The 14,120-nt window shown below is 37.5% G+C and overlaps 1 protein-coding gene across 1 annotated transcript in view; it reads right to left on the bottom strand.

Moving 5' to 3' along the window:
• Positions 1-7,163: 7,163 nt before the first annotated feature.
• The window catches only part of RAB11FIP2 (RAB11 family interacting protein 2), a 32,328-nt gene continuing 25,371 nt past the window's right edge, over positions 7,164-14,120 (bottom strand). Inside the window, exon 5 of the mRNA XM_005489838.4 lies at positions 7,164-11,747. Within this exon, the coding sequence (XP_005489895.1) occupies positions 11,520-11,747 (228 nt within the window). The 3' untranslated portion in view covers positions 7,164-11,519. The remainder of the gene's footprint in view (positions 11,748-14,120) is intronic.

The raw sequence follows: 14,120 nt of genomic DNA on the forward strand, positions 1-14,120 counted from the left end.
TAAGATAAGCACAGCATACAAAGTAGCTACTTGACTCTTGATTTAAAAGTGCAGTTATTCTGATACATACTTAAATATACAGAACTGTCTCTGGAAAATAATTCCAATGAGCTATTATTATAAGAGTAATGAAAACTCAACTCACTTGGGCTGAATGCCATTTTATTTCTTATTATTCTTCAACTAATTTTTACAACTTCCCCAAGTTCATGCTCTGTACTGTTTTGAAGCCAAATACAGGTAGAGGTGCACCAACAGGTAAAAGTGTTATCAAACAGCTGAAGGAAAAGCTTTAATTCTCAGCTGAAGCTGTGGCAAATCAACATCTTTGCCTGCTGAGCTGGGTGCCAGAAGAGGAAAAAGACTCAGAAAGCAACAGACTGATGCTATTGCCAGCTCACAGAAATCCTGGGCTAAAAACACATTGTATTTTGTGCAACTTTAATATCAGACAAGCCAAAATATTTCGTTCCCAAGGACTAGGTTTTATGTTTAGCCCTAAATTTTCCTCTTTGTCAGCAAAGCTAATTGCTACTTTGAAAACAGGTGGGATAAGGGTCCACTCCCCTGGATCTAATATAGCCATTAAAACAGGGCAAAGTGGGAATAACTCTAAATATTGGGATTTAGTAGCCTTTTAAGCTCTTTTTGACCTGGTATAATGCCAAATTTGTGTACTAATGCCAAAGATTGAAAAAAATAATTACATTTATTAAGGATTCTACAACTTTATACTTAGTAAGGGTCTGGAGACAAAAAAAAAAAAAAAAAAAAAAAAAAGAAAAAAAAAGTTTTGCACAGAACTGAGCCTCCTGAGTTTTGCTGCTCAGGAGTAGTGGCGTGATAAAAAAAGATTCATGTTTTTTAGCAGATATGCTGCCAGCTTTTCTCCCAGGAAGCAACAGGCATTGTAACCTCCAGGGGCACATCAAAATAAACACATTTTAGACCTGTGGGAAGCAGGGGGGTTCACTGTTCCACTAGCCTAAATAATTAATATCCAGCAGTTGAGGGAGCTGGCAGATTAGGAATTAGGAAGGAATTGTTCCCTGTGAGGGTGGCTGCCCATCCCTGCAGGTGTCCAAAGCCAGGCTGGCCCAGTGGAGGGTTGGAAAAAGATCTTGGAGGTCCCTTCCAACCCCACCCACTCTGTGTTTCTATTATACAAACTGACACCATGCACAGATAACAATATATTGCATATATATATATTGTATTATACAAACAGATACAACGCACAGATAACAATAATCCAAGTGTTGTGCTGAGATCCTCTTCTGCTCAAAGTTTTTCAGACACTGATTATGATGTCCAAGTACCAGTCCCAGGCTAGCAATGAGCAAAAGATGAAATCCTGAGTATTTTAGAATGTGATGATCTTATCCCTCAGTAATTCTCAAAGTGCTCTAATGAGAAAGCATTGCCTCCTAAAACACTTCAGAGAAAGCATCACTTTGTACCTGGGGCTGATGTGAGTGGTTATTCCAGCTGGCCAGCACCATGCCAGTGACTCTTCCCAAGCTAGAATGTCAGCTGCTTTGCATGGGGATCTATTGAATGGATTTATTTGTGTGGAAAGGACAGTCCCAGGGCATAACAAAAAGCACTCCTGTCAGAAGAGAACCATTGCACTGAAAGATTTTAATAGCAATAATAACAACTCTGCTAACCTGACATCTCCCCTTTGTAACTGCATTACTCTCTGCTGATATGTCAATCTTTGAACAACTCCATTAGCCTTTGGTCTAAAATCCACAATTTTTTTTTTCCCCAAGACAAGTCAAAGGTAGAATAAAATAAAGAAGAAGAGATTTAATTTTTTTTTTTTTGTATTTGCTATTTTCTAAAGGCTTGTACTTGAAACAATTTCCTTTGGAAGACAATTTGTGTGATTTTTTCCCAGGCACTAGGAAAATCTGAGAAACCTGTTACTGTTTGTGTTCACAGCATCCATTGCTCTCCTGAAGAGTGATGCTTTACTGCAGCCAGCCAGTTATTGCATCCTGGAAGGAAGGAGTTATTGCTTCTCATCCCCTGCCCCTGGAAAACTCAACAAGCTCATTCTCCACCTTTGATATCCTGAGAGAGCTGCTGTTCCTTTCTACAGCTGCCTTGTATATTAGCATTATCCATCTTCATCACAGCCCAAGCCCCTCCTCTCCCTCTAAAATTAACAATTCTCTTTCCAGCTCCCAATTGCTACAGACCATCATTGCTGAATGGTTTTCTCCAGCTATTTCTAAACATCTTAAGTCTTGTGACTTTGAGAGATGCCATGACTGTGAGAGAGGCTTAGGTTTCTCACAGAACTCTCTTTTTTCCAATGCCAGCTTTTTTAAACATGCATTCAACCACAAAGCACAGCCTTCTCCTCAGTTACAGCAGCTGTTTTTTGCAAGTCTACATGATTCTGTGAAGGATTCAGAGAAATCCTCCTTATTCAGGTCTCCTCTTTATTCACATGAGCTGGCTAAAACTAATGAATCAGAGCTGAATGTTCTCACAGTTCTGTGTCAGATGAGGAAGACACTGTGTGAATTTAACAGAGCACGCCCTCAGATTTGGCAACTTTTCAAGTAAGTCAGTGATGTCCCACATGACCTGACCAGCAAATATTACCTTTCATTCTGAGTGCTCTCTGGCTAACACACTCCTGTGTAGTAAACCCAGACAGCAATTGCACACGTCTGTGGGCTTGCAGACAAAGAACATCCTGAGCAACCCATCCTGATTAATATTTGAAATTTATCTGCTGCTTTGCTTCCTTTCCCCCAGCACTGAAGCAACTTTCTGGTCTTAGGGGGACACATACCTTATTCAAGAAATCTGTTCTCACCTTGCCATTTATTTCACTGTGGTTTGCTCTGTTTAGAACGTGGCTTTGAGTCATCCTTCCAAAGTTCAGGATAGTTTTCCAGTGAGCTCCTCAGAAAGTTGCTTTGATGCCGGTTTTGGCAGTCAGCTCTTGTCACATATTTCATTTGTTACTTTAGACCAAAGTCCCCGTCCAAACCAGCCCAAGAGCAGGGAAGAGGAGCAGCCTCCAAATACGGTCAGAGCTAAGCCAGTTTCTGGAGTAGTTTAACACATGGGCGTGCGTAAGAATGAGCAGAACTGGAATGAGTTTTAAATAATGCTCTAAATAGACTGTGGTGAAATGTTCAGCACTTAAAACTAAACAGAAAATCCTGAAACAGATAAAAGAATAACCATGAGCCTGTCAGCAAACAGAGCTGTGCTGATCAACTCCAGGAATAAAATTCTGCTTAAACCCTCTGAAATCAGATCCAATGAAACAAAGGTTAAGCAAAAGAGCCTTACTGAATATTTGGTTCATAAAGAGCTAATAAAGTTTATACCATTAAGCAGAACAGAGGAGGTTTTTTCCAAAGCAACTATATTGGACAGTTATAATAAAAATACTTACCAAGAAAATGACTCTTCAGTATCCACCAACTGAATCTCAACATAGATCACAAAATTCTTTTGCTTTTAATTAGGATTAGTTCATTTCTCCCCACTATTGATGGATGTTCCTTTCATCAGTCTCTCAAGTTCAAATTCACACTATTTCCCTGTACTCTGTGTGTGGATTATGAGGCCAATTACAAGAGGGTCTCAAACAGCAGTCACATTAATCAAGTGAAATGTTACATGCATTGTAGCCAAATATAATCTGGCCACTAAGAAAAAACATTCATAAAAATTTTTAAATCTGAAAGCATCAGAAAATACGAAGTTTTCTATCTGAATCCTGGAAATAGGAACAAGCCTGGTATTCACCTGCCTCTACTTCATAAACACCAAAAAATCCAAAACGACAGTTCACAAGCATCCACATTTTGTAACTTGGTCCTTACAAGTAGAACCCAGAACCTGCTGCAGACAGATCCCTACTCTCATGTCCTTGAGTTATTAAGGAAAAAAAGTAAATTTGATTTTATCCTGTTTGATAAAGAAGTGCCTGAAGCTATGTACCCAAATCAAGCTGCACTGCAGTTCAACACAAAGGTTTCTACAAATTTTGAAGGAAAACTTTACTTCTCCTAGAGCTCACTTTCAACTTTTACACAACACAAAAGAGTCTATCAGATACTTTGGCTTCGTGTACTTTGGAAAAGAATAATTTGAAGTCTCACAATATATCCTTACAATTTAAAACAGGTAACTGTGGTCACTTTTGAATCATAACTATAAAATATTGGAGCCCATATCTATAAAGGAATTAAAACTATAAATTGCATGAACACTTCAAATTGTTTCTTGTTATAGAAGTTTAATTATTTAGTTTAAAATAGCATGTAAAAACTCCTTAAAAATAGCATATTTAAAATGCTTATCCAAATGCAATTGCTATGCACAAGGCAAGACTTTTCTTTATAAAAAGCTCTGACATTTTGTATTTTGTGCTCCAGTGTTCCTTAAAAATAAGAACTAAGTAATCTACAATTAGCAAAATATAAGCATATTTAAGCTATGAATTATAAGTTAATGAAATAAGCTGCTTTAATGGGAAAACATTTTATTAGGAAATGGAAAATACTCATAGCTGGAGAGTCAGCAGTTGCTTTTAAAGGATGCAATTAAGCTGCCATTATTTTGGCAAAGCTCTGGTCTCAAAGAGGCAGATTTTCCTAGTGCATTGTAGAAGTCCTTGGGAAATTACACAGTATTCATTAAATTTAAATGGAGACCCTTGATGTCTCCTGTAAAGATGTCCCAGGGAGTCAATTTTCAGGGAATTCATAATGTGAGCAGCAAGTTATCGGAGAAGGAGACACTCAGCACCTCGGCAGGCCCCAGATGAATGATTTAGAGGAGGTGATGTGACACATTTTGGCCACTCCACAGCACCCTGAGCCAGACACCCACTTTAAGCAGCAGCAGAGGAAACCTGGCCAGCCACATGCTGCATAGCCCAAGTTTCCTCAGACACTTCCTAACTTTCCTAGGAATGTGGTTTGTTCAATCCCTGAGTTTAACACCAAGTGTCAGCAGGGCTGGAAAAGAAGAATTGACAGCATTGCTTCTGCCCAACACCTGTCCCACACCTAAAACTTTGAGAATCAATCCCTCTGATAAACTCCTATTTTTTGGAGGTTTTCACTCTGCCAATAACCTTGTTAGTAAGGGATGCTGTGTTACCTCTTCCTATCAACATAACCTGGCTCATGCTGGGCAAATGATCCCTTAAAATCAGACACCCAGCCCTACCAACCTTTTATTGTTGTTGGGTTTTTTGGATCCCAGCAATGGAATCTCCCCAGTGCTGCTTCTACTCATTCCCTGCATGTCACGCAGCAGACACTGTTTGGGCTGAAACAAACAAAACACATCCCACAAAGTTTCTCCCCTTTTTAGTATTCAGCTTCATTTAAACGTTGCATGGCCCTAAAACCTTTTTAAGCTGCTTACTTTTAAAGTATAAACATGTCAGTGTTTAGCCACGGAGGGTACTTTTCTGTCCTAAATCATCATCCATTTATCAAAGCCTGATCTACATTACTAAATGCTGTAAAAACACATTATAAATACATTGCAATAATCCCCATGTAATAGCCACTGGCTCCCAGCACTGAAAATACTGATATTTATATAAACATTACACAATCAATGCCACACAGTTTCCAGGCTGGGCTGCACTCAGTGTGGTAGCCTTCTCTCATAATTACTCAATAAGTAGTACAGAAAAAACAGCTTTCATTAGCAGATAGTCTTATTTCTATCTCTTATAAAATGGTATTATTACAAAACAATCCAACAAAACAATCCAAATTCTAATTAATTAATCCAGAAAAAGAGATGTGTTTTTTAATCATCATTATTTATAACTTTACAAACATGCCCAGTGTTACACAAAAGGGCAAAATATCCCAAGTGAGCTGCAGCCAGAACTTGCACAACACTCCCATAAAAACAAATCAAAATGGGGAAATGAAATCCTGATTTTTATTCTGTGGTTCCATAAAAAAATTACTTCAATAAGTACAACTGGAGACAGAATTGTCCTTAATGATACTTCTAGTATCTAATCTCAGTAATTCTTTAACTGCTAAACTATATTTAAAATAACCTTGAAAACCTTTATTAGGGGGTTGAGATGGTTAGTAATGACAACTGCAAAAACAGATTCATGCTGGGGAAACTGGAAGCTGTTTAATCCAGTTGGGCTCCCATATCATCAATAGGATTGTGGCTGGTGTCAGCTAACAAACATTATGCCTCTGAGGGAGGGAAATGGTGTGGCTCCCTTTTCAAAGGGGCACAGGAGCTGAGATTAGTTACCAGATGTGAATTACAGATGGAAACTGGTATTTAACAGGCAGTGTGGTGCCTTCCCCTCCTGTCCTCATTCCTCCCACACCAGGACAGTTAAAATCCTGTGATCCATGCTGTGGAAGTCCATGGACAGCTCACAAACTGGCTGTGATTTCCCACAACCACCACATCTCATGGACACCTCTAAGAGAAGAACCCTTTCTAAGTGCACAGATGTATTGACAAAGGTCCTGCTCACAGGGAAAATTAACTGGGAGGAATCACATCCCTGTGGAATTCAAAGCTCCAAGAAACTGGAAGATTCACAAGGTTCCTCTCCCAAACCAGGACTGCTCTCCATACCTCTACACCATCCAGAACCCTGCTGTTGTCAGGGGACACACTTTGCTGTTTTGCTGCTTCATGGAAAAGGAGAAAATACTTCTGGGTGATGGGGGAGGATGCTCCAGTTTTCTGTCATTTTGGCTGGGTTTTTATTCTGTCAAGTATTAAGAGAAATATGTCATGTTTTCCATATCAGAATTTGTACAGTGTTGTTCTCATGCTAAATGCTGCTCTGGCCTGCAGAGCCAAAGATCTCCTGGCAATATTTACACAGCCATGGCATCAGAGGAATAGTGCATTTAGAGGCATTGCAGATACCATATGAAAAAAGACATACAGATTAGGACATTTAAGAATACACAATTTTTTCCACTAATTCAAAGTTCTGGACACTACTGAAGAGATTTCCCTTAATGGCTACCCTTCAGACATCTGGGATATTCATTCAGAGCTGTCCCTAAGGAAATACCTCTCTCTGTGGTCTGAGAACCTTAACACCATGGAGTTTAGGAGCCACATGCTTTGCATAACACAGATTAATGTCACAATTCAATAAATACTGCAGCAGTGCATTGTGGTGCTTTATTAGTGTTAGACATGCAATATTTATTTAATGAACAGAAATTAAAATATTAAGATAACATTTTCATCAAATTAAAGGATCTGAAGTTGCAATAATGGAACAAAAATAAAATTTTTCATGCATTCTAAGTTTATAGTTCTCACAAGTGCATATAGTTATGATTCTGTACCATTATCAAATGTAGACAAACTACCACTGATGCACAAGACAAAATAAAACCCTTAAGTTATAAGTAGAGATCCTATCCTTTACAGACTTCCTATATAACCTGGATCTTCAGCTTTTTATAATACACTGTAATACATCTGGAAGCTTCTAAGATGAATAGGAATGGCTCAGCCACTTGTAACATACAGTGGCTTCCTCAATGTAGAAATTATAAAAGATAAAGCAAATGCCCACCATGCTTTAAGAGACTGTGACCTTTTCAACAGAAACAAATCTTAAACCCCTTCATAAACAGATTAAAGTGCTACCTATTGCATATTAAATACTTCCAGTGACTGTATTGAAATTTTAAAGTTACAAATCCCTGAAAATAGGGTTTCCTACTGAAAGTGCTGACAGACCCTTAAATGTAGCATCATGAACACAGCAGAGCTATAATCCTTCAGCAAGTACTTCAAAGAAGGGCAAGTTAGTCAACATGCTCTAAATTCACCATTGTAAAAGCCCAGCTAACACCTCTATCATATCTACAACAGCAATGGTACAAAGAGCAGAAAAGCATCAGCTCACTTTACATACTTGATGTAGGACAATAATCTTTCTTTAAAGCTGGAAGCATAAATAACCCCCAGTGCAGCAGTAAACACATTAAGACAGCAGTTCTGTTTTGTGATGCATCCAAGAAAGGGCATCCTGTACAGAAAGAAATGCAGGCTCGTATCTAATGAGCATGATTTTCATCAGGTCCCCAAATCATGAAACCTTTCTAAATACAAGGCAGCATTTCCACAGCTGGAAAATTACAGATAGTTCTTGACACAGAGCCAACAGCAATAAATGCAGTTATAATCTAGAGAGAATGCTACATTCATTAGGAGGTGGAAAACCAAGCTAAACTTAAAATACAGCAGCAAGAGGTAACATACATAAATATTAAACATCTTTCTTGAATGGCTGAAAGTTTACATTTCTGACTTACAACATTAAAGTATGGCCTTCATATTTGTCCTTTTAAGTAAGCAAAATACATGGCAGAGCTGTTTCAAAGGATAATTTCAAAATATAGTGCATGCATGGATGAACTCTTATGCTAATTTAGGAGAGAAAATATCGAAGTAATGTGGAGATGTTCAAAATTTTCATCCCTATATTTTGAAGGGCAAGAAACACGGACTACAAGTGGCAAGTTTTTATGGGTTTAAAATGATCTGCAAGAAAGTCTACAATTTTATCCTATGGGAAAAACAGAACTTCCTTTGTTTTCAACATACAAATTACTCTGTATGAGAAGTATTCATTTGAAAGCTGCATGGATCAAAAAATACATGTGGGGTAAAGATGCTTTTAAAAAATAATCTCAGAATATAGGAAAATGTTAATATTTTCCTTCTAAGCAGAAAATGATGTGTATGTAATCTTTCAAGAATTGCTCCAAAAGTAGCCTGTATTTTTACCTATAAACTCTATAAAAATATCTTCATACTTTTAATGTCCCATTCTCCCTCTCAGTAACTTTACCTTTTTCTAAATTGCATTTGTTGTCTTCCCCTCTTTCTTGACACATTGTTAGAAACAAAAGGTGCTTTTATTCACTCAGAGATCAGATAAAGACTAGATAGCACATTCAAAGCTTCACTAAATTTCTTCACTAATGCACAAAAATTGATCTTTTCGCTACCTTTAATCTGCTTATCATTCTTGGTATGCAAATATGTCAAATGATCTGCTTTTAGTCAATTATGCAGTTTGATATTCTACATTTACATTCTAAAAGAAGTGATTTCAGAGGTGCTAAATATAGTAGAGTTTCATTTTAATAATTATAAGTTGGCTTGCACGTGAGAAGTCACTGGAGCACATTCTCTGGTTAGTGCAGTTGTTAATCCTCACTGGTGGGGATGGTTTAAGCACTGTGGATACTAGAGATGGTCTCATACCAGTTAGCTGAAAATGAGTGTGGAATTCAAAACTATTGCAGAACAATTCCCCATCAACAACTTGAGAAAACCACTGGCTGCAGCCAAGCATTTGAAAATGTTTAAGAACTTTTATGGAAATACTGAGTAACTGAAACACATCCTGGTGTAATTAGAAAATGAAAATCTAATTGAGTGTAAACCCCAACTTCTACCAGCAAGCATACCATGAACTAGTCCATGACCTTTGGCACTTTGAATATATTACAACAAATTTACAGTCGTCGAGATCCTAAGTAGGTGAAAAGAACATTCACGTGGTTTCTGAGGTACCAAACTTGATACATCCTCAGGCTGACCAAAGAGAGAGATTGCCTGGTGTGGGATGGATTTCTGCACTGCAAAACACAAATGCAGAGCTCTAGAGCTGGGCAGGGCTGGCACCTCTCAGGATCCATCCAGGCACAGGGATCCACACGAAGGGATCCCACGGCTGGGCTGGCAACTCTGGCTGCACACATTTTAGGGACAGTGCTAAATGGGGATTGGGAGGTAGTTGCTAAAGAAAAGAAGAAAATAAAGGAGAAAAAGCCAAAAATAAGTAAATGAAATCTGAGAATATTTGTACAAAGAAGTTTTTTTTTGTAACTAGAGTACTTCTGTGCTGTCCTACAATACTAATGACATCAAAAGCAGTCAGACAGAACTTTCTCAACCCTTCCATATATAAGTATTCAAGATATTACCAATTTCTGCAGTTTTAAAAATGAAAATGTATTAAAATCTTTTGCAACAACAACAAAAATTGGAATTTAATTTCAAGCTTTTTTGGTCATCTCAGCAGCAGCCATGCTATGGTGCTGTAAAAAAACCCAACAGATCAGGTGCAGAAAGAAAGGAGAAGACAATTATCTTAAATCCAAATCTAAAATATTCTCTGTACATGTTTTAAATAACATTTTACTGTTTCACAACGAAAGAAAATCCAAGTAAGACTCTTATTAAGGAAATTAAAGTTCAAATCTATTCATCTTAATATTTTGAGGGTTCTCCTACAGTATTTTCCCATTATACCTTCATCACTATATTTTTCCAATTCACTGAATAACAGGTACCTTTTCATACATCATTTTATAAACAATTATTAAATTATCAGGAAGATATTTACTACATTCTTCTTTCATTTTTCTCAGTGAGAACTGACTTTTAGAACTATTTACATGGAATACAGACATTTTTAATGAAAAGCCTAAGTACTCTAGATGTGTTTAAGCAACATGGCCTATTTCTAAAGGCATATACTTCATTGTCATAAGATTTAAAAAGTTAAGACACATATATAATGTAAAACTCAACCTTAAATTGATTTATCGTGTCTATTTAAGTCAGCATCTCCATTTCTGCTACATTTTCATGGCAGTAGACTTTGACTGAACAGAAGTATTCATTTCTTTATTCCATACTCGAGTTCTCCAGTACCTCTGACTCTGCGAACACTGCTCCAAGTACTTTTAACACATGAAAAGGCATGCAGTAACTTCATACAAAAAGATCCTCAAAACAACCTTATGTCATGAGCTCACTACCAAAGTTCGCTCATTATACACAAAATTCAGCATTTAAGTGTAAAATAACTGGTTCCAGCATGTGCCATGACAGAAATGGCACGGGGGTTTTTTTGACATTGTTATATAAAAAGCACATTGTATAGAATACAGCATTTACTCTGCAAGGATTGATTGTGCATCACTGTTTTCCTCTAATATGTGCAGGACTATATTCCATTGCAACAAACCACACTTAGGTTTAGTAGAGTACTACACTGGATTGAAAACAGTGGTCTTGATGGCATGCTGTAAAAAAAAAGAACAATATATTTGCCTAATACCAATAATCATTCAAGAAAACATTCATAACAGCACAGGCTTCTCTGTTGAAACTGCCACATGGTGAACACTAAGCTATTATATAAACTGCATATTTATTATGTATCATTAAGTCTATTTTAAGTATTCTGTACCTTAATGTAATTTCAAAAAGAAAAAAAAGGTACCTAAGTAATCTAACATAAAACAACTTTTGGCAGCCCCTGCTAGTGTTTGGATTTTTAAAAAAAAGGAAAAAACCCACGCCATTGTCCCTCCTCCCCATTTTGCTGGAATTTCTTAGGAGAAAAGGAATGAAGAGAAGACAAAATATTAAAGTGTGATCTCCTTCCACTAATGCATTCAGCAGAAAGCAGCAGTGTCTCAGCTTTTGGAGAATTTGCCAGCTTTGCGAGAGGGTTCGTATGGCACTCTGAGAATACTGGGGGTCTCCTCCATCACTCGCACCAGCAGGTTGTCAATGTAATCCTCCAGCTCTCGGATGTGGCTGTCCTTCTTCTTCAGCTGCTCCTTGTGTTTCACCAGCTCCTGCAGGACCTCCTCGTAAGTGAGGTTTCGGTATCCTGCAGTGGCATCAAAAGGATTTCCTTCCTGCAGGTAAGGGTGGAAAAACACCAGATTTCATTAAGCAGTGTAGTGTCTGCAGAAAATTAATTGGTTATTGCTTTTTGTGTTTCTCATGCATCTCTTGACATGAAAAGCAATTTTTTCAGCAACACCTCTGTTTGCTGCAGTGCTTTTCCCTCCAGCAAACCCACTGGAGATGGGCTGCCCAGCTGGTTGAACATTTCCCACTGTCATCTCAGAGAAAAATCTCAGTGAGGTGGACACACAGAGTTAGTGACTGTATGAGCAGTGAGCACAACAACAGCTGGCAGGTCCATTTTGGGAAACCAACCCCCTTAACTATGGAATAACAAGAGAAGAGCCCTGAGAATTCAACTCCTACTGTAACTTCTCTGAGTATTTTCCTCTGGAGAGCATCACAGCAAAGCATTTACTCAGCTCTACATGACATCACCCCTCATCTGTCTTTCACATAAATATTTGTAGTCACCAGTGGTTCTCCAGGCCTTGGCTTCTGAATCACATAATAAAACTTTCAATTTTAAATTGCAGGTGAAGGCAAAAGGTTACATCTTACTTGCACTAGAGCACTTAAGGCAGAAATAAATGTGTACTTATAAAAGACCTTGCTTGCTTTAAAGCAGGAGAGGCCCAGAATTAAGCAGTAGGGAAAACAGAATTGTTTCTGTAATGATTTCTGATGACTCAGTAAGTGCAGATATTAAAGATAGAAAAATTAGTCATCTTAAAAAGGACAACATGTAATCCTAAAGACTGTAAACCTGAATGTCTTCTTGTGTGCTGGTTTACAGAAGTATCAGCACTGTTAGACATGTTAAGCAGTATGCTTCATCTCATTCAGAAATGAAAACAGTTAGCAGATATGGAACCTACAAAGTCCAGCACTTCTAACAGGGCACGTGAGGCAGATTTTGTTTACAGTAGAAGCATGTCATTAAAAATTATAAAGCTTGCACAGCTAAGAAGCACACCACATAATAGTCATACTCATTCCTTTTCCATGCCCCATTCTTTTCTTTCCATACAGCTCCATATTTGCACATTGGCACATGTCGACCCATTAAAATATGCAGCTGGGCAAAGTTTTCAAAGGAGCCTAATTAAAAGTGATGGTGCCCTGCAAATAGGCTGAAGTGTGACAGATCAGCTCTCTCCATCAATTATACTCTAACAGTAGCTCTCAAAAATATGCTTCTAAGGGTTTCTCTCTGCACTTGAGCATTAAATGTCACATTTATGGATGCATATTCAGTATTTTAAACGTACCAAGTTAAGGGATTGTAAGTAACCAGTAACTGCCACTTTATTAAAACGGCTAACCTGATGAAATTTATAAATTGGTTGGCAATCCATTTTCAATGAGTATAGAAGAGAAAGTAACTTCACTTTGTGGTTATATTCTTAGCACATTTTCTTCTACAAGAAGGAAGTAAAACTTTGTCTTTATTAAATTTTATTCTCTTTACTAAATTTTTCTCCATACTCGAGAAAACACCATTAAAACTTATATGCCTGAAATGCAGGGTTTGCCTAATTTTCTGATTTGACAAAGGAACAGGAATAAAGTAGTGCAATGATGACTTTAATTATGCAATCCAGTTTACTGGAAAATTGTCTGTAATATATTTGCTTTAGAGATGTTTATCATGCACATGCTCCATACATGTCTTAATTATGCAAGAAAATTCTAGCAGAAGTACGCTAGCATTTAGACATTAATATTGATAAAATTAAGAAGATTTGGTATGTTCAGCTTGAGCCAGTAGGTAATATTTAAATTTATAAGGAACACTTATTTATTTACAAAAATAGACACCACCAGTTTAATGCATAAGAATAATATTATAATTAATTATTTAAGGGGGAAAAAAGGGTTCTAAACAAGCCATGCAAAGAATGATTGTCTCAGCTACAAAACCCTGTTGGGGTACACACTGCCAGCCTCAGGAAAGGACAGATAAAATGAATCCTGGCAATCCCTGATCATCTCCTCATTGTTCTAATGAGGAATTCTGCTCTGGGAATGTCATCTAAGCTACTTTCACATCTTTTGTCCTACTTACTTCATCTTCCTTTCAGTTCTTAATTAGGCCTTAAAGAGCTCATGCTGCCCTTTCAACTGGCTACTGCTCCCATTTGAACACTGCTTTCAGAGACAGGTGTTGGCATCAGAGGAGAAGGCATACAAACATAATTACTAAATAATATGCACAAGGAAGAAATGTAATAACTTGGTGAGGGCTAATATTACAGAATCTAATAATAAATTACTTCAAACACCTTAGAAAGCAATCCTGAATATTTAAAAGGAAATTCAAATGGTTTCATTCAAAACTATGGTTGAGATAGAGTTTCTTCCCCACCTAATTTGTATTT

Source organism: Zonotrichia albicollis, chromosome 7 (genome assembly GCF_047830755.1).
Source record: "Zonotrichia albicollis isolate bZonAlb1 chromosome 7, bZonAlb1.hap1, whole genome shotgun sequence".
Classification (NCBI taxonomy): domain Eukaryota; kingdom Metazoa; phylum Chordata; class Aves; order Passeriformes; family Passerellidae; genus Zonotrichia; species Zonotrichia albicollis.